General features: G+C 47.4%; 3 protein-coding genes across 4 annotated transcripts; all 3 read right to left on the bottom strand.

Moving 5' to 3' along the window:
- Window positions 1–389: 389 nt before the first annotated feature.
- Window positions 390–2,777, bottom strand: cxxc5b (CXXC finger protein 5b). Of its 2 annotated transcripts, none has more exons than XM_068740514.1 (2): window positions 2,655–2,777; window positions 390–1,870 (listed from the first exon to the last, which is right to left on the bottom strand). In XM_068740514.1, the coding sequence occupies exon 2, from the start codon at window positions 1,708–1,710 to the stop codon at window positions 814–816; it is 897 nt and encodes a 298-aa protein (XP_068596615.1). In that variant the 5' UTR covers window positions 1,711–1,870; window positions 2,655–2,777; the 3' UTR covers window positions 390–813. The 2 variants fall into 2 exon arrangements, with proteins under 2 accessions (XP_068596615.1, XP_068596616.1); XM_068740515.1 differs by lacking the exon at window positions 2,655–2,777 and adding an exon at window positions 2,483–2,533.
- A 1,707-nt stretch (window positions 2,778–4,484) lies between these two features.
- Window positions 4,485–6,565, bottom strand: zgc:110843 (uncharacterized protein LOC541492 homolog). The gene is made up of 3 exons (XM_068740591.1): window positions 6,425–6,565; window positions 4,758–4,960; window positions 4,485–4,674 (listed from the first exon to the last, which is right to left on the bottom strand). Exons 1-3 carry the CDS (start codon window positions 6,492–6,494, stop codon window positions 4,585–4,587), a joined length of 363 nt encoding a protein of 120 aa, XP_068596692.1. The 5' UTR covers window positions 6,495–6,565; the 3' UTR covers window positions 4,485–4,584.
- A 1,174-nt stretch (window positions 6,566–7,739) lies between these two features.
- Window positions 7,740–17,780, bottom strand: ube2d2 (ubiquitin-conjugating enzyme E2D 2 (UBC4/5 homolog, yeast)). The gene is made up of 7 exons (XM_068740590.1): window positions 17,558–17,780; window positions 14,753–14,816; window positions 11,909–11,940; window positions 11,173–11,250; window positions 10,609–10,714; window positions 10,095–10,188; window positions 7,740–8,722 (listed from the first exon to the last, which is right to left on the bottom strand). Exons 1-7 carry the CDS (start codon window positions 17,579–17,581, stop codon window positions 8,677–8,679), a joined length of 444 nt encoding a protein of 147 aa, XP_068596691.1. The 5' UTR covers window positions 17,582–17,780; the 3' UTR covers window positions 7,740–8,676.
- Between the last annotated feature and the right edge of the window lie 2,669 nt (window positions 17,781–20,449).

Here is a 20,449-nt window from a genome sequence, read left to right as displayed (position 1 = left end):
GGGCATGCGTTGGATTGTATGTGTGTGTGTGTAACGTGTGTGTGTGTGTGTGCGTGCGTCAGGTTAGGTGTGTTGGAGGGCATGCGTTGGATTGTACGTGTGTGTGTAATACGGCACCCCATTAGGTGACGCGTAAACCACATATACATGAACACACGTGTGCGTGTGTGTACAACCTGGACACCCAATTAAATATGGACACACACACACGCACACACGCACACACACACACACACACACGTGGTATAAACCCAGCCTGTAGACAGATGCACATGGCCAATCTCTTTTATTTTAAAAGGGCAGATACAGTACAAGTTGCACATGAAATCATGTCGCCGAGGCGGAACTCGTTCGTTTCTTACTGATGCAGAGACGTCGGAACAACGGGAACGAAACCCACCCCCCCCCCCCCCCCCCCAAACGGAAACGAAACATTTTGGCTCCTTTTCGTATGCAGAAACACAATATACATCCAAACTGGAAAGGGATGTAAAAAAAGACGTAATGTTTTCCAGATATTTACACTCTATTTACACCATTTTGTTGTTGTTTTTTTTGTCACCGTCTAAATATCGACACCCGTCTCGGCGTCCGTCTTTCTCTCCTCCTCCATTCGCTGATTGTCAAAAGAAAGGATGGGAACGAGTGTGGACATTCTGAAATGGCGCCGCGCCCCCCCCCCCCCCCCGTCACCCGGACGCCAACCTGCGTTTATCTCTGACCCGTGGTCCGAGCGGCGTCCCCCCCGTGTTTCCCGTCAACCTCAACAATCGTCCGACCAGGATCCTCTGACAAACGCTGCCGGCGCCCGTGCTACTGTCCATCCAGGGCGCCGCCGCTCCTCTCCTGCGCCAGACCCAACGTAAAGTCGGAGCCCCTCAAATCGAACCCGGGCACTCTGCTCTCGAACCCGGGACCTCCCGGCTTCCTCTTCAGCTCCTCGCACTTCCTGTATTTACAGATCTGGTGTCCCCTCTTGCGATTGCGGCAGCTGCTGCACTGTTCGCAGTTCGTCTGACGCCGGCAAGGGACGCACTCGCCGCACCGCTTCCTCTTCCTCCTCCCGGCGTTGCCCCCGCCCAGAGAGCCGGGGGAGTAGCCCTCGGCCACCAGGCCCTCGATGCTCTCCGCTCCCACGGCGCTGCTCCGCCAGTGACCTCCCCCCATCTGGAAGCCCGCCAGGGGGAACAGAGCAGGGCTGAAGGGGAACCAGGCGCCGAGGAAGGGCTGGAAGTCTGTGCCGCACCCAGAGGGGTCCTCTTCCTCCTCCTCGGGCCCAGACCCGCCTCCCTCCGCGTCTCCCTTCTCCACCTGCGCCTCGGCGGCCTCTCTCCGAGCCGGCTGGCTGCTCGGCGCGCCGAGCCCGGCCTGGTCGGTGGCGGTGGGGGTCAGAGCCAGCAACCCGGCGCGCATCAGCAGCTCTGCGGCATGGGCCAGGTGGAGCCCGCTGGGCGACTCCCACATGTCGGGCCAGGAGGGGGCCCGGCGAGGCTTGGCGTGCGCGGGCTGGACGGCCCGTTGCTGGGCCTCGGAGGGCTGCATCAGGCCTTTGACGTCCACGGCCGGGGAGGGGGCGGAGATGTAATGGGAGAGGCTGTAGGGGTGGTTGGAGCGCTTGAGGCTGGGTCTCAGTGGCTCGTTGGGGATTTTGGCGCTGCTGTGGGCCTGATCTGAAGAGGAAGGGCCAGCAATGTCGACGGCGGCGGACATCGCAGCGGCTGTGTTTTGGGGTGGGGGGGTGGGGGTCTGTCCTTGTCTGTGAGGGAGTCGGGGACCGGAGCTGACAACTGTCCCTGCTGTTACTTCAGCCCAAAACGGCAAGCCTTGGCCCGAGTCCCTATTCCCATTCTCTGCAGCAGCCTCGGGAGTCCTGGGGAGGAGCGGACGGTTAGGAACGGACACGCAGAAAGACGGGGAAACCGGGACAACCACCGCGGAGTCCCGCCTCCAGAGACGAATAAAAACATGTCCCGCTTTAGAAATAAGAGCGAGATGAGCGGAGACGGGACGGGGGGGACACGAGACGGAAGGGACGTGGGCTCCGCATGCAGGAGAGGGCGGTATCCCTTTAAGGATTTCACGGTATATCAATGCAATCAATAACAGAGCGACAACAATATGCAAAGATATGCGCATATGCGCAGGTCAAATGTGGAGCGCGCTTTTCAAATACATTTTTCGACGACTGCCTGTTTGTGTGTTGCCAGCCGGAGCTTTAAAGCTCGGCAGGGGGGTGGGAGGGGGGGGGAGAGAGACACGCAAGGGGAGACCGTGGAAAAAACAGGCTGTCTTTTGTCTGCCGTGGACGGAGGAGCGAGGTGCGCAACGATGCGGGCGAGCCGTGGATAAAAAAAGACCAGCTTATGTCCCCGCGGCGGCTGTTTATAGCAGAAAGTACCGACGCGAGTCCGGTTCGCGCGACGGGAGAGCCGAAGATCCAAGCGGGGATCGATCGAAGCGGGGATCGATCGATTATATTCACCGTGGTTTAAAGCCTCCGTGGAAAGGACGACGGCCGCCACGACGCGCTGACCACGAAGTCCGAGCGGTCTGCGACACGGCAGGGGGAAAAGGGGGGGGTGGGGTGGGGGGGGGGGGACCTGAACGGGATCAACAGGAAGTCGCGGTAATAAAATAAACCGATCCGTCCTCACCTTCCAGCGCGCGGCCTGCTGTCAGATCGATGACGAGTCCCGGACTAATGGCGTGGCGAGCGCGGCGCGTTATGGACGGCGGCGCTGCCGAGTCCTCCTCCACCTCTCCGTCCCGGAGGGTCCGCAAACACTGCACGGAATTTAGGGGGGGGGGGGGGGGGCGTCGCTCAAAATGCGAAGTGGACTCTGCAGCCGGAGAGCGTGGTCAAGCCGACCCCGTGATGTCCACGGAAACAGCCCCCCCCCCCCCCCCCACGCGACGCGGACAGACGCGTTTCAGCTCATGTTAAATCAGTATTATTATTATTATTATTATTGTTATTATTATTATTATTGTTGACAACAAGTTTGGGTTAAATAAAAACAAATAATAAAAGAAAATAAAAATAAATTTTGTGACAATGAAAGTCAAAATACTTGGAAAAATAAAAATGGGAATATCTCAAGATATGTTTGTTGGAAACGCGCGCCCATTCACACCAACGTGATTTAAGCGTCTTCCTTTGCGCGCGAGTCTGTGGACGCGCCGTCGTTTTATTTATCACGTCATCATTTTAGTTTCTAAAATAAACACATTCCAAACAGCATGGAAATAAATAAAAACAGATAAATATGTTAAGGACAAAGAGCCAGTTTTCATAACTTCATCCAGGTGTAAGTACATATCTATTGATCTATCGATCTATCGATCTATCGATCTATTGATCTATCTGCTCTTATAGGTAGTAATAACGCTTCTTATTACATGACTAACCTAATAGAAACATAACATTTAAAAAAAAAAAACCCGAGGGGGACAGTAAAAAGTAAAAGTACTAAAAATAAAATCGATGACCCAATAAGCTGGTTCCGATCAGCGCGCGCTCCCGTGGCCGTGGGGCGGCTCGCTGTCCGTCCGCGCGCTGACTCCACGCAGGGACGCAGGAGTCCAGTCCACCTCTTCTGAGAGGCCTGCGTCGGATCTGGCACGCAGCCAGATACCTCGTGCGCGTGAATGTGTGTGTGTGTGTGTGTGCGTACGCGCGTGGGGGGGGGGGTGTCACTATGGGAGCAGGGGGGCCCGCCGTAGACTCGCCGGCCTGGACTCTCTGCGTCCGCGCAGCGCCTCCTAGCGGCCACCGCGCTCACAGCCCCGTTTTAAAATGGCCACTGGCGCTTTGGTGGACACTGCAGAGCGGAATCCGCCCCCCCCCCGCGTCACGGGGCCGTTCACTCATTACCCACGCGCACGGCTAATCCCCCAGCGCAACCGCCTCCGCCTCGCTGACGTCACACACGAAGGCCATTTTATACCGAGCAACCTTTAGGCCCTGAAAACCCGCAAATGAAGAAACGTCCTCTTGGAAACAAAACGAGGCCAATAATAAAGCGTACAAACGAGATCAAAGCTTTATTGATCGCGTACAGAACACGGAAGCGCCGGAACAGAACAGATCACACGGATAAAAGCGAGCTCAGGAAGCGCCGTCCGACAGCAGGTCGCGTTTCAGCCCCCTCCCCCCCCAGGACTCAACATTCATTCATTAAATATGCAGAGGAGAAGCTGCCAGCTCAGGATGTCTCAACCACCTGGACCAGAACCGATTGGACGTGTCAGGGGACGCCTGACACGGAGACCACGAGGGGACGAAGGAGACACGAGGCCCCGCCGCGGAGACACGAGGTTCTCCGCGGCGGGGCCTCGAGTCTCGTGGGAATTTAACCCAAAACTCACTTTTATCTTGGCCCAACAGCAGAGCAGGCGAACGCCATGTCTGACAGCCAAAGTCCGTCCCCCGTGTGTCCACGAGTGAACTTTGACTTCAGTCGATGCGAGAACAGCGGAGGACGTACGAAGTTAGTGCTTTAATTTTTTTTTTTTTTTACAGGAGACAGAACATTCTCGTGTCGCAACGATCGACGAAGACGACGGCGCTCATCGAGCGGCCGTTTAAGCGTCCTTCTTCTTGATGATGAGCGGGCCGACGTTGTCCCCGGTCTCCTCGTTGTGTTTGGCGTGGGCGCCGTCACAGTAAGGGAACTGCAGAGAGATTAGAGACTGTCAGATGAAGACGGCGACTGAAACGTGACCGACGGCGTCCAACACGTCAACGCGTGACCGACCTTCTTTGATCTCCAGCAGCGGCAGTACACCGCCTTGGTGCCGATGTCCTCCATGTCGAAGCTGTGGACCACCTTGGGGCTGTCTTTGCTAACGAACGTGTTCACCCGGCCCTTTTTACAGGTGCGCCCGCTGACGTAAAGGCCGACCAGGAAGCCCCCGGCCGCCGCAGCCAGAGCGACCGGGACGGCGAGCGCAAAGTGCTCTGAGGCGGACGAGAAAGGGTCACAAAGTCAGGTTTGATCACGAGGAACCGGTTCTAAACGGGTTCCGCTTGCTTTAGTGTTTGCAGGTACGAGTCATTTATAATGAGGTACCATCTCTGAAACGGAGACGGACGCACGTCCCTTTGAACTTTAAAACGGGGACGGACACACGTCCCTTTGAACTTTAAAACGGGGACGGACACACGTCCCTTTGAACTTTAAAACGGGGACGGACGCGCGTCCCTTTGCACTTTAAAACGGGACGGACGCGCGTCCATTTGAACTTTAAAACGGGGACGGACGCGCGTCCCTTTGAACTTTAAAACTGGGACGGACGCGCGTCCCTTTGAACTTTAAAACGGGGACGGACGCGCGTCCCTTTGAACTTTAAAACTGGGACGGACGCGCGTCCCTTTGAACTTTAAAACGGAGACGGACGCGCGTCCCTTTGAACTTTAAAACGGGGACGGACACGCGTCCCTTTGAACTTTAAAACGGAGACGGACGCGCGTCCCTTTGAACTTTAAAACGGAGACGGACACGCGTCCCTTTGAACTTTAAACACGGCTGTCGTAATGAAACGGTGATTTATGGAATCCAACAGCGAAAAGCTTCCGTCATTCTAAAGACGGGCTCAAACCCATCCCTGAACAGAACCTGCTAGACAAGTAAAGGTATTTATACGCATTACTGCACATGTGAATGTATGTTTATATGTATTAATGCATATAGTGTGTGTGTGTGTGTGTGTGTGAATGTACGCATGCATGTATCTATGTAGGAGATAGTAGGAAGTTTATTATTCCATTTACTTAAGAACAAGGGGTGGGAGGAAATACGTTTTACTTCTCCCCTTTTCGAATATTCATTTAATTATGCCCCCCCCCACCATTCATTTGTTTTCTTCATAATTTGTACTTATGTATTGTAAATAAACCCTTCAATTCAAATGTTTCCACCTCGATGCGTCACCAGAGCAGCTTCAGTTTGAGTCGGGAATATTTTTAATATTTTATTACCGCCTCCTTTTCGCATGCGGAGACTAACTCGATCCGGAAGTCACTCTCCTGCAGAGACGGGAGCTTTGTGGTCGGGCTGGATCAGCTGGTTTATTGATTACTAGTGTAAACTAGTCCGGGTCGGGCCCTGACGCACGACGACAATCCCTCCGCAGCTGCCGGGCCGGGACCACCTCTTCAGCGACACAAGCGCGACTTCAGACGCTAAAGGGCCATTTAGCTTCGCACATAGCTACTAGCCAGCAATGGCATGGCAGCGGACACTGCAGTAAAACATAACAATAATAAAGCCGAACTTTTGGACTTAATCGTTTCACGCATCTTCAGTTTGCAACCACGTCGTAACTCGAATTTCGGACCGATAATCGCCGCTCTGAGACTCTCTGTTAGGCTGCAGACCGAAGGCACTCGCGTCATGCTAACAGCTAGCTGTAAACACGTCACCTTTTGATAGCCTGAATCCCGAGCTGGCTCCCGCGGGCACCGGGATGGCGGATAAGGCCGAGGCAGCCATGCTCCGGCCGCGCTGCGTTGTTTATGGTCGCGCGCTCAGCAGCAAGGTCAAAGCGAGGAGTGTTTTTTAAACTCCCGTCAGGACTCGAAGGGGCCGTGCTCGCGCGTTACGTCACCACGGCGCAACCAATGAGATCTCAGGAGGGAGTTGTGTGTTTATTCGTAAAGCAAGAGAACAAACCGAGGGATTCCGACGCACTTCCGGCTTCGCTTTAGAGCCTTTTGGGGGTAAAAAGTTCGACAATCTCAGAAATGATTCAAGTTTTCTATTCAAGAGATTCTCGAGGAGGCATGCCAGACTCCACGGTGATCTGGTTTCCGCGTGGAATTTGTTTGTCGGCTGTGTGTTCATTATTTACCTTGGGGAGGATGTCATAGCAAGATAATCCCAGACTTCCTGGGATTTGGCCCCGCATTCATCAATCTCCATCAACAAAGTCTTTTTTTTCCCGGTAGAGCAAGATTATATAGTATAGAAAACCTCCCCAAGTGCCTCCATGTCACATAACAAAAATATAAAGTAATTATACTTCAATTGCTTTCTCCCACTTGCGATGATGACCCAAAGTAATCTCTACTTTTGATACAATTTTTAACATAATTAATTTAAGAGTACTTGAGAACATTGTTCTTTAGCTGATATACCTTTCGACAAAGCTTAAGGGTTCTAAAGAGAACACGAGAGCACCACCAGGGGGCAGCACAAGGGCATAAACCCCTAGACCGTTTTTGTCAAATATCTGAATGTAAATAATATAACACTGCACTTTATTTTTGCTAATGTATTCCTTTAAACTCGTATTTTCATACATAATGTTTATAGAGAGAGAATAAATATTTTAATTTCACTAATTAGCCAATTAAATATTTCCAAAGAATGCAGAGGTAATCATTTTTCATTGCTATATTTTGCATGAACAAAAGTCATAACCTGAAGGAACGGCAGGAATTATTATTAAACCTGGTAAACTCCTGCCAAATATCCCATGTCCCTTTCCTCCAGTGCCATCCAAAGAGGACCCAAGAGTGAATCAGCACAGGAGTCGTCGGTTTTATTACACAGTTTAATCAACACACAAAGCTCAACGAGCCTCTCAGGTAATCAATATACAGGATTTCTGCAAGAAGAGTGGGTTCTCCTCGCACCCAGAGCCAAAGCCAGTCCCATGGCCATGTAAGATGTTAGCTTCTAATTTAACCCAAAAAAAGAGAGAAAACAAAAAGAAATTAAATAAAAACTAAGGGGTTATGTTGGGGGGAGGGGGGGGGGGACACAGGTTAATATAAGGAAAACAAGTTGCTTAAATAACTGGTCCAGAATCTCCACTTTGTGGATGAAGAAAAGTTGGTGGTAGTGGTGGTGGTGGGGGGGGGGGCAAATGGGGCTACATTTGTGCGTGCATGTGTGTACAAAGAAGTCAACTTGGTTAAGATGGGAGGGGGGGGTATGGGGGTCAAGTCCTTCCACAGAATCCGACTGAAGGCCGCATGCTGTTCCACTTGACATTAGGCCCAAATGACTTTTACGTACTCGTTGCATAAAGCAGAGCGCCGTTCGACTCGCATGCTTTGCTCACCGCTTTGTTAAACTGTCACCTCTACAGATGGAATTATAGGGACAACAACAAAAAGAAAAAGCAGTGAAAAAACTCAACCTTCCTATTTCATCTCCCACCCAGTTTAAAAAATAATCATTTATTTCGGGAAATACAGAAAAAAGTCCCCTCTAATTTTTTTTAAAACAGATTCTCAAAGGAATGCTTCTAGCAATTATGTCTGGGAGAGCCGGGGGGGGGGGGCAGGTGTGTGTTGGATATTGGGGACAGGCCCAGCATGGTGACAAAAGCGAACAAAATAGGAGCTGGGGAGGTCAGAGGTCACAAGGGAGGGTGGCGATGAAGATGGAGCGGAGAGCGTTGGGTGTTAGCATTACAAGTTGACAATATGTACACTGGACTGTGAGGGGGGGGGGGGCCCGAATGAAATAGGGGGAGAACGTAGGAGGCGGGCGTGGCAGAGGGAGTGAAGGGGAGGCGTGGCTCAAAGAAAGCACTCCAATGGAAACCAACAAGATCTTTAAACTTTTCATTAGTTTCAATGTTTTGTTTTTGTTTTTCTCTTTACGTCTGAAGCTCCCCTAACCTTACGTCGTAGAGGTGGTTGGCCATGATTCTACCCCAACATTACATTGCGTACTTTTGTGTCCATTCCCGAGCTATTTTGTTGTACCTGTAAAACAAGGAGACACAGAGGGAGAAGTCGAGTCGTTAGTCGTTCGAGCGGAGACACCAGCCGGCTGTCGTTCTCCCAAGCCTCACGCTCGGCGGGACTTGGGTCATCTCGTGCAGAAACGGCACGTTTTGTCTGCAGCGAACGGAACGGAGTCGACGCTGCTGCTTACGCACCGATGCGTCACTCACAACAGACGTGGCAGCCGTCGCGGCGTATTCTCACTGATGCACGCCAACGGTTATTACGCATGTTGGCGTGGTGCCAAACGGGGCACAAAGACGGACTCGGATTTGCTTTTCCCCGTCGGCAGAAAGCCACGCAGAAACCAAGATGAACTGTTCGACCGCATCGCGATGTGGACGACTCAAATCACGATAGTCACGTCAGATTATACGAAAGATTTACAGGCACTATCTGAGTTACGGCCGAGGTCGTAAGTCGGGCCAAACCAACACGGCCGACATGAGGGATATACTTTATACACAGCGGTCCCGGTTTCATGTCGGGGGGGGGGGGGGGGGGGTGTAATTTAAGAGGAAAGTAAATATAACCCCTAAACCTTATATTATGCACCTGGAACAACTATCCCGCCACCCGTTTTCACAGGAGTCGACCCCGCTCAAACACTACGGATCATTTGGAGTAATCAATTCACCTAAATTGCATGTTTTTGAAGCTGGAGAAAACCCATGCAGACACGGGGAGAATATATAAACTCCATACAGACAGACAGATTCGAACCCGGTACCGTCTTGTGCCGCCCCACAACTCGTAATAACTATTAAACAATTATTACACCAATATCTACTCACACACATTTGAAGTGTCAGTAATCGCTTCCTGTCCTTCGTGTTCACGTTTTTTTTCTCATTAAATTCCAAGTTCTCGTCTTTTAATCCCGGGATCTTGGTCTCTACGTGCCGAAGCAGTTTTGAAGGCTTCGTTGCCTCGGTAACGCAGAGCGGACCTGGTGCCGAGTCAGTTGTAGATAAAGACCGTATTTTTTTTTACTCATTTTCGCTGGTTTACGGCTCATTTTGACTAATGTATCACGTGACCAAGAAGATTCACAGGAGTTTGTAAAGCTGGAGAACATCCGGTGGGTTTTTCAAAATAAAATACCTGGCAGACTCTAATAATCAATACAACGGAGATTATACATATTATTTATTCGTTCTGTGTGATCTGGTACCTAATGTCTCACGGACCGGTACCGGTCGTAACTCGGACAGTACCTGTACCGTGTTTACTGAAAATATGTTGATTATTATCATGGGGTGTCCACGGTAACAGAGACTTGCATCATCAGTGACGAAGCAGCTTCATGTCGCTATGATGAACGTAATAGAACAACGTAGAGGGCGCTTACTTTTCACTGTCCGTCTTGTAGATGCGGGCGATCTCGGGTACTAAGGGGTCATCCGGGTTTGGGTCGCACAGCAGGGAGCAGATGGACAGGAGGACTAGAACGGACCAGGCCGTGGTTGAGAGAAAACCGATCAGTGGTCACAAATAAGAAAGTCCTTTTCAAAATGCCTCCTCATCTCCCTGAAGACAACCCTCGGGTGACGGTAATGCCTATTTGTTATGTCGGCGAACCTGTTGATAGTACGACATTTAAAACCTGCCCAGTAATCGTCCATTAACGCCGCCCACCAGATGGAAAGAACCGAACCCGACATTTACAGGTACTTCGGTTTCCTACAAGCGTGACAATTACTGCAACCTGTGGGTAACACTTTAATCTAAAACGGAACACACGTTCCTGCTATCCGTTTATTCTCGGCATCCTGCTGATGGAGACGTGAGGGAGAGGCATTTCTCTGCCAACGGAAGTACAGTTGAACGTTCTAAAGCACGGAAGCCAGAGAGAACGCTCCTACCTTTGGAGATGGTGAGAGCTGGAGACCACTGTGATCGCAGAATGTCCAGACAAATGCTGCCGTTGCTGTTAATATTTGGGTGGTAGATTCTTGTGGTAAATGCGACCTAAGAGCAGATGGAGAGAGAAGAATCGTGGGGTGCGGTGGTGAGGAAGAAGGGGGGTAGGAGAGGAACAGCAGGAAGTCCGTCAGTGGGCGCTGGACGTTTGATAATTCACCGTGAATTGGCTTAGCTCATCACACATGAACTGTACATTCTGCATCTCCTTTGGGTCTCCCTGACAGAGAGAACTCGTAAATGTAGGCCGAGCCGTTATCGGGTCTTTGGGGATAACGTGTTCTGGACCCGTAGCATTTATTCGGTTGCTCATGTGCACAAAGAAACGGAAAATGGAAGAGAACTATCAAACGGCTCGCTTCGATTTCCTCCGGCACGCAAACGCTTCGTCCGGCCTTTAGTACCAGCGCAGTTCTAGTGGAACCCCAGTGGCGTGGAAGGAACGGAGCCGTGCCACCTCCTTCCTGGTGGAAAGGTGAAATTGTGTTTAGCGGTACGTCTCTTACCTTTGGCGGTTTGAAGGGGTAGTCTGTGGGGAAGTGTATGGTCAAGAAGAAAACCCCGCTCTGGTAAGGACTGTCATTCTAGCGCAGGGAGACGGAAGACGATTCAGTTCATTGGGAAGAATGAGAAAAGGTACGAAACAGAATATAAACTTTGTTCCAGTCGCTGACCTCTCAAACTAAACTCGGGAAGCACCACATTTAGGCTGAGTGTTCTCTGCCTGCACTTCCTTCTGCATCAGGTGCGTTTACATGGACACATTTAATCGGATTAAAAATGCTTCATGCACACACCCAAATCGGATCAAGCTCAATCCGATCCAAGATTCTATCCCGATTCGAGAGGGGTGGTTCATACCGATTGATGACCCGATCAGGACGCATGAAAACACTTATTCCGGTACAAGCCGTCCTTACTGCGCATGTCTGTGACGTCAGCTAAACGCGCTGCTGCTATTCCTGGAAGCTCGCTGAAGCAGAGCGAGCGAAAGACATAATGTCTCAATGTCTGAGACAAACATGCCGCCGGAGACATTAAAGGAGGAGAGTAACAGCGCAAACGGGGAAACCGCGTGAAATAACGCGGACGTTTCGGCTCAACGTGGGTCCATGAACACAGCGCATCCGATCACAATTCTGTCCACGTAAACGCAGCCATCGTTTGGGACGCTTACAGGCGTCAAAGACTCTTGATTAAGACAGTCGACGGGGGGGGGGGGCGACTCAGGCGCATACTTACAGGTCCCATTATTGTGGCTTGCCAGTGAAACACTGAAAGAAACAAAACACAAAACATTCTGAGAAACTGTTGTGGAAGAAGAAGAATGTGTCCAGTAAATAAAGTATTGCTAAAGGCACATCTTTACTCGTTAATGTTAAAGAGGAGACTTATTTTCTATTGGAAACTGTCTTTAAATAAAGAACATAAAAAAATACTGATTAACAGGACATCCTCAATGCCAGGGCAGCAATAAAAAGAGGCGAGACCTTCATCCCTTTAATGGTCAAATGTACGGTTCCGTACTGCATGATAATAACATGCTTAAACTTGTTTCTAATCATTTCACATGCGATCAGACTGTGGAGAGTTCAGATAAAAGAGGCTCACTTTCATTTCATTTAGTGAAACCTTTTTTTTTTAAATAGTTAATGTCCGGCATCCGCCGCTTTTAATAACATAAAAGTAAAACGATGTAAAAATGCAAATGTTACTTTCAAATATCAAAGGACTGACGATGACAACATAACTAACATGGTGTCCGAACATTACCGTGACCTGACGGTGATGATTACGTGTATAACTGCACGTCTAACATCGTTCTATTGCACCATATTTTATTCATTTATACATCTCGCAGCCTTTAAAAGTCCTGTTAGAAGTCATTGTGCTGGTGTGTGAAGAGGATTGATATTTCTCTTCCCTTCATATGGAGCCAGACTCATCCTTTAATGTACCGTAATCTATATAAAATATAGGATAGATTCCTCTGGTGCACTCTGGTACACTCTGATACCCTCGCTTATTTCTTGCAGCGTGCAAGAATGCTCCTCATTTATCTCAGGACGCTACGCACAAGCTATACGAAATACACGAGGCATTTAGTGCTGCAACGATTCATCGATTAAATCAAACAATTCGATTAGAAAAAAGCTTCAAATTCAATTCTGTTGCCTCGAGGATTCATTTAATTAGTGTTGCGTATTAAAATCGCCCATAAACTGCTGGCGCGTAGCGGCCGCAGCTTAAACGAAGCTCGTTTTCCCGCACGAGAGGGGAAGCCGGCCGGCGAACGTCCGTGGGAAAGCCAGAGCAGAGAAAGCAGAGTGAACGCAGTCCAGTCCAAAGTAAACGACAGAAACGGTCCAGTTTGGGACCATTTCAAGCTTTAAAAAAAGAAGACGGAGAACAGAGAACGCGGTGCAATGTTAGCGCTGTCAAACAGAGCTGGAAGCATCCAGCAAATGCATCATCCCAACAACCAGAGACAAGGTAAAACAATCCTCTAACGTGATACATATGCTAGCTTCACATAGCTAGTCCCTCTTTTCAAACAGTCAATTAGATTTGATCTGAATATTTATTTTTATACACAGTGTGAGGCCTAGCTCATTTTTATTTGCGTTGAATGCTCTTGTGAAATTAACGTGCAATCTTAACTCCAATGAGTTTGCAATTCAAAATCGATGTTATTGCAAGCATTAACATTTGTTAATGAGGCGATCGAGGTCGTCTCATCTATAGGAATACGGATGGCTCGGCTCTTGATGGCGCTTTTCTCAGCACTTCACCCTGAATCCATAGTTCATTCACTCTACAGTCACATCAGGAGTGGTAAACTGGTGCGTGACTGGGATGGAGCAGGATTCAAACCGCTAACCTAGAGGTTACGGGATGACCTGTGAGCTATAACCGACGGGCCATGCTTTTGTTTTGTTTTTAGAACTGTTCCTTGAACACTAACAAATTGAAACTTCTGCATTTTAAGACGTCTTCGTGAACTCTGCTTTTCTGAGGAGAAAAGAGGCTGAGAGGAAGTGGTCAGAGATGACGCTTTAATATTGCGCAGCTCATTTCAGATCGCTTATATTTGTGTGTTCTATTCGTCAGCTGTAAATGCCATCAGAAAATGTAATTTTCTTATAGAAAACGTTATGGTAAATCTGACTGGCGATGAAAAGACAAAGTGGATTCTAACAAATACTATACTAGACATTTGTCAGAAGATAATGTGGCTGCATGAATAAGCTTCTAAAGGCTGAATTGATTCCTAGAATTCAAGTATCTTGATTACTAAACAATCAAACAATGATACAGAGCAAAATGCCATTCTGACGTTTTGTTTTCATCCGTCACGGCAAACGGTGGCAGCTAATGCTACCACCGTTGCTGTGACAAATACAAGGCACAGACTGAAGTAAATCCTGGAAGAGGGAGAAAATGCCGAGGTACACAAAGAACAGACACCACAGAGCAAAAGACAGAAGTGTGGGATCACGTCAAAATACAAGCAAAGGAAACCACCGTGCAGCCTCTACATCATCAGCATCACACGGGTATCATAGTTCATCCATGCAGCGATACCTAAAAGGAACGCATCCAGAGTGGAGCCGTCACAAGGTAGCTTTAACAATGTGTTAGCAGTAGCATTTACGGTTAGTAAAGAAAGCAGGTTAATTATGGGGGACAACATTTTCATTAATACGCGAAATAAAAACATGTTCTTCAAAAGGGAAACAAGAAATGTTTGCACATTTCTAAAGTTTAGCAGCAATATTTCTTATCCGACTACAACTTAGAATAATCTGTGACTAAAATAATTGCATTACTGCTACAGCTTATTAAGAGGTCACACCTTTATTGCACCCCATTAAATATCAGGAGTACCGCAATAATGCAGCCCGCAAAAGGATGATTTTAGACTTGACTGATATCATACAGCAGGTATACCGGCCTAATATACCTAGTAAAATACAGCAGGTATACCGGCTTAATATACCGAGTAACATACAGCCGGTATACCTGACGGAACACAGCAGGTACGCTGGTAAAAGGCAGCCGGCAGCGTGACGCTGATGAACTTACTGTCATCTCCTACTGGTCCTGCAGAACACTGGGCTGGTGGATCCCGTGCCAAGTCGTTCAACTCCTGGCAAAAAAAACACACAAAGCTGGTAAATTAATCTGTTCCTGCAGTATTTTGATGTACATCCAGCATTTTCACAAATATAATCAACATATTGGAATAAAGTAAAATAACATCAACATGGATTGGCAACTCAAATACACAGTGTCAAAAAAGCAATTATCAGGAGATTCTTAGTACTCATAACTTTGATTAAATAAGAATAACATACATTTATAGAGCTATAGTAAGAAAGAAAGGAAAAAAACCCCACATAAAATAAAACTGCAATCGTTTCATTTCAGTGAATTCAAATTAAGAATCTGATTGTTTTTTCTTATATTAAGTAACACATAACTGGGCCAATACAAGACATCTGCACGGGGCAAAACTAACACCGACAAAGCATCAAGTGGAAGTAAAGTTTGGGGTTTATCGAACGACACCGTCAGCCTGGAAGTGAATAATTAAATCTAAAATCCCAGCCTCGGCCCACACTGTCCACATTTCCTACGGTAATGCAGCAAGATAATCTCTGTTGATAATTCTAGCACACGACAAGTAGCGACTCATAAGTGGCTGTTTGGTAAGACCCCCCCCTGCAAAACAACCTCCCAAAATAAGAAATCTGACCGTTTCGGATCAAATGTGTTCTTCCGAGCATTCATATTCTACTTTTCACGCGAATCGAAGCGCCTTTAACGTCCTCCGATTGCCGTTTCCAGATCTCTCAGAAGTTTCACGACTAGTAGATTCACGCAAACCTCAACAAACCAACTGAGCAGCAAATAATTGGCTTTCCCAACTGGGCCAATTATTTTGCGTTACATTTCGCTGGTGACAGATTGCAAGCCAGAAGCACAGCAGAGGAGAAACGCGTGTCGAAGAAGATCTTTAAGCTTAAATCGAACGTAATATTCTGCTGTGACTATGCGAACAGGGAAAATCCCCTAGCATCTGCTTCATGGCTCGTCTACTCGGTATTTCAAAACCACGAAAGGAAGAGCAAGTCAATAGATTGAGATATTATATTTGAGTAAAGGCACTAATTTCCGCGATGTACGAAGAGGGCATGGCAAATTAAAATCTAATAAAGTACATAGGTGTGTAAACAAATCTGTATTTGTTGTATTTGAAGCAGGACAATCCCTCCAACTGGACAGACATACTGCCAATATGTCATTCGATTGTTACGACTTGTGAAAGCAGGATGGCAACGTCATCACTGGTTGAGGTAGAACTTGTGTATTATTTTGAAAAGTACAACTAATATTTTCCATTATGAATACATTCCCTTGTTAATTAAGCCACTCGTGTACTATTTTAAAGTGATAGAGGCCATAATGAATTACCCAGAGACCCAAAGGACATATCGATAGTGTCCATTTGTCCAAACGATCGTACAAATCTCGAAATTTAGTCAGAATGAATGAACAACAATAAAATCCGCATATTTGTGAAGATAAGTTTGTACGGGAAGCTGAAAACAGATTTTAGATCGATACCTTTATATTGTTGTGTATATCAGTGTAAGCTAACACACAGGCGGAGGTCCGTCCGTCTGTCCGTCCGTTAGCAAGATAACTCTAAACGCTCTGGACGGATCTGGATGAAATGTGCAGGACATTTTGGGAATGCCTCCAGGAATAGATGATTACATTTCGCTGACGATCCACAAGAGATCCTGGATCCTGGATCCCGGATCCCTTTTGAAATGTTCATTAACACTGCAGCCAATGGCGCTCCAGAACATGTTCCTCAACATCTCCGGGTTTATCATCGACCGATGTTTATGGAATTAGACACAGTCACGATGCTAAAATCAACGCGTTGGTGCAAACCTTAGTTGCATACGACGTCAAGTGACAGTAACATTACGTAAACAGAACGGCCACTACGTCACGAGTATGACAACAACCCGGCGAACGACGCGTCGGCCCGCGTCAGTGACGTTTCCTCAATGCTAACGTGATGCGAGCTTTAACAAATTGATCTTAAATGCATATGTATATATATATTGTATCATATTATATTATATATATATATATCATAGACATCTCAAGCGGTTATTTACCCCAAAGAAACAGAAATATATATATTTAAGATAAACGCATGTCCTCTTAAAAGGAGCTAACCTTGCCGCTAGCACGACAACTTAGCCATCTGTCAAATCGAGGATCGAGTTAATGTTAAGCTTAAAAATCACAATAAAAACATTTACTCCAGTCACGACCGCGCCGGTGAAGCGCCGCGCCGGCGTCTACGTGTGCGTGCACGCCACTGTTCGGCTTTATTCGCTGCAACGATGTGGATTTATGGCGCTCGGCTTCTCCCGACGAGAGGAACCTTTTAAATGCTAGCTCGTACGAGCTAGCAACTACCGGGACAAACGTTAGCTGGAAGCGGCTAACACGCCGCAATATCACGCGTAAACCCGCGTAGTTTGCGTTCCTTTGTACGCGGAATAAAACCACAGAAAGCACCAGCACGCGTAATTAGCGCGGGCGCGCCAGCCCCGGTGTTTACTCGCGAGTGTAACGGTCCGGTTGGCCCGTTTTCCGGCAGCACTGGTGAACGCGGGCGGCGCGTCGCTCCTCTCGCAGCTCGCCGCAGACCGTTAGCCGAGAAGACGAGCCCGAGTCTCACAGGCGACATTCGGCGACATTACCCCGGACTCGACACCAGACACGAGCCGAGCAAACACTGGGACGCCCCTGCTTATCGGACCCGCGAGGTCCCGAGGCCTCGCCGCTCCACTTCCTTACCTTGTGAATTCTTTTCAGAGCCATTGTTGTGCTAGCGGTTCTGTCAGGAAAACGTGCAATTAAAATGGCGATTGATGTCACTGTGCGTCGGCTACGCTACGACTTGGCGATCATAGAACACCGGAAATACACACTTTGATTTATCGTTCGCTATTGCTGGGAGATACCGATAAAAGAATTTCGAGGCGAAACCGAAATGTAGTCGGCGTAGAACCGCGGTGCTTCCAGCTCCTGCAGCGGCTACCAAATCACTGCGGCCTGCGCCCCCCCCCCCCCAGCAGCCACAACACGACTTCAAAATAAAACACCGCCGCTTCCCAGCTGCAGGAGAAACGCTCCATAATGTTTTTACTCTGACTCACCATGTAAAATAATTTACACCTATTTATGGGAAAATGCAGGCTTTTACAATACAAATTATTTGATGTGGGGGGGGGGAGGTTTTTATATTTTTAAATATATTTGTCTAGGATTGAACCAAACCGACCAAAAAAGTCGAAATACACATTTTATATTTGATAATAATAAATACCAAGCACACGTTCAAAAGGTTGGACGAAAGATTGTTTTCTTAAAAAAATAAAAAAGTATCCTGTAAAATTTGATTTATTATGCAGAGCGTTTTTTAAAAAAACAAAACTCAATCGACTTCCCTCATTTGTGTTCTTTTATTTTAATTAAATTATATGTATCTGATTTAATGTGCATTGGCTACAAAAGTAATGCACATTTAGTTTACTTAAAATGCATGAGTCAAAGTAGAACCCTCGCCCTGTTATTCTGAAGCGCGGCCGCTAGAAACGGAAGTCTTGTTGTCGGACAGAGGCTCAAAAGCCTTCCGCCGACTCTCGCACGCCGAGCCGGACCCAAACCGGCCTCTTTGCGGCTCCCGATGCGGCGGCAAAACCCTATTCAAATTATTCTAACGGTGTCAAAATGTCAAATTTGCATATTTTTCACGAGGTAAATCAACTCTTAGGAAACTGTTCTAAACTATTTCTTAATACACGTACAGTTTAATTTACATATTTATAGAAATTATATTTATATTTTAAAATCCATTCGCTTTATCTGATTTGGCTGATCTGTGGTAACAACGCTTCTCAATTATTTTCTATTACGCCCCCCCCCCCCCCCCCCCCCCCCAGGAAAAAGAAAAGATTCCGGCGCCCCCCCCCCCCCCCCTTCCTCTTTTCCGCCGCGACTATAAGTAATATAATTTGTCTATAAAATTATTAAAAGTATACCGCTGCATAACATTGTAACTTTATTAACATTAAAACAAACAAAAAAGAAAGAAACACTCACAAAAAATAATACATTTATTAACATTGTTTTTAGACTGTAACAGAAAAAAACTTAAAGTGCATCAATTTGCCTGAAATTCAAAAAATGTACAAATTAAATCTTTATTTAAACTACAAACATTTCTCGACCAACTGAACCATTTGATACTGAAAAATAAAATTAAATGAATAAAATCAATAATAATAAATTAAAATGGATCAGCAACATTAACTCAGAACAATATATAAAACATTTTAACTTACAAAACAAAAATGAACAAAACAATTTGTAGTGATTTCTTTTTTTTATCAAAGTGAGGAAGTCAGATTAATGGCTACAATGAGCACCTTTTATAGCACACAGCTTTTTGAAGTGGGGTTTGAAGCATGATATCCTGCAACGCTCAGCTCCTGCTCAATGTTTAGCTGCATGGGACAGAGAAGCCAGTCTCACAAATGTAAGGAGTAGCAAAAGGAAGAAGAAGGCGTCACTGTGAAACAGCTCGGCTTCATGTTCGGAATCTCCACAACCAAACTGACTCCAGACTTTGGCTAAAAGGGAGACCAACAACACTGTTCACACTAAAAGTTCCTCCATTGTGTTACGTAAAAAATACGTGACTCTGTTCCGTCCTTGTGCTGGTTGTTGTTGTTGAGTTTTGGCACATTGAATAGAAGAAGAACGACAAGTGAGTCGGTGAATCTCCTGCTGGTTTTGACATAAAGGCCGCTGTATTTCATTCAGTGTTTGAAGAGTCATTTCAATAAAGAGCTAAATACCGTGGCGCTCCAAGATGTTTTGTTGTAATGATTTTTATTTGATATTAAAGCACATATTTTCTATATATCCCATGATATATATATACCGGTATATGTTCTCCTATGGGGTGGGTCACCAAAACCCCAATACCAGTTGTTTGTGGACTGATGCAATGCTTTTTATGACACAGACAGAAGAGAAATTCAAGAGTTAGAATCGAAAACAGGAAGCTGGACCAGAGCCAGGCTGCACCTCCTCAGTGTTCTTTTTGATTAGCATGTAAATCGACATAAAAGTGCACGTTGCTATTATTACTGCTGTTCTGATTACATGAAGTTCTTTCCAACAGCTCTCCTACTTCAGAATTAACTTCCAACAGACTCAAAATGCGTTTGATCCACTTGTTAGGTATCTCCAATATCCTACTGTACAGTTTCACGCACAGGCGCGCGCACCCACACACGAACACACGATCCAAAGAGTTGCTTGTAAATGTGGGAATCCGCGCGCGATCAATGCCTCCACAATCCACACGATGGCAGTATGAGTCTGAGTGTGCGTGAATCTGCGTGCGGGACTTCCATCATTCCGGGGTGGTGCCAGCTGCGCCGCACCGCTTGCGGAGGCGTCCTGGAGGGGTAGAGCCTGCGCGTCTTTGCGCGTCTCTGTTCACACCCCGTTTAAGAAATATATATATATCACTAATTTGGAATCCAGCATGCCACAACAAGTCAGGTATCCGCCTACCCCCCCCCCCCCCCCCCCCCGCCCCCATACCCCCCGGATCACCGCAGGCGCAGCAGCAGGTTTCCCCCGTCCGAGAGCGCACGGAGACTCCACCGAGTG

Source organism: Brachionichthys hirsutus, chromosome 6 (assembly GCF_040956055.1).
Source record: "Brachionichthys hirsutus isolate HB-005 chromosome 6, CSIRO-AGI_Bhir_v1, whole genome shotgun sequence".
Lineage (NCBI taxonomy): Eukaryota > Metazoa > Chordata > Actinopteri > Lophiiformes > Brachionichthyidae > Brachionichthys > Brachionichthys hirsutus.
Note: the sequence above shows the minus strand (reverse complement) of the source record. Positions and strands in the feature narration are given on the sequence as shown.

What these genes read in the sequence shown, in the direction of transcription:
- cxxc5b (XM_068740514.1), bottom strand. Translation starts at nt 1,710, where the DNA reads ATGTCCGCCGCCGTCGACATTGCTGGCCCTTCCTCTTCAGATCAGGCC.
- zgc:110843 (XM_068740591.1), bottom strand. Translation starts at nt 6,494, where the DNA reads ATGGCTGCCTCGGCCTTATCCGCCATCCCGGTGCCCGCGGGAGCCAGC. An exon ending in GGGATTCAGGCTATCAAAAG is followed by an intron (nt 4,961 to 6,424) that starts GTGACGTGTTTA and finishes CGTCCGCCTCAG; the next exon opens with AGCACTTTGCGCTCGCCGTC. An exon ending in GCTGCTGGAGATCAAAGAAG is followed by an intron (nt 4,675 to 4,757) that starts GTCGGTCACGCG and finishes ATCTCTCTGCAG; the next exon opens with TTCCCTTACTGTGACGGCGC.
- ube2d2 (XM_068740590.1), bottom strand. Translation starts at nt 17,581, where the DNA reads ATGGCTCTGAAAAGAATTCACAAG. An exon ending in AGGACCAGTAGGAGATGACA is followed by an intron (nt 11,941 to 14,752) that starts GTAAGTTCATCA and finishes TGTTTCTTTCAG; the next exon opens with TGTTTCACTGGCAAGCCACA. An exon ending in AGCTCTCACCATCTCCAAAG is followed by an intron (nt 10,189 to 10,608) that starts GTAGGAGCGTTC and finishes GGTCCGTTCTAG; the next exon opens with TCCTCCTGTCCATCTGCTCC.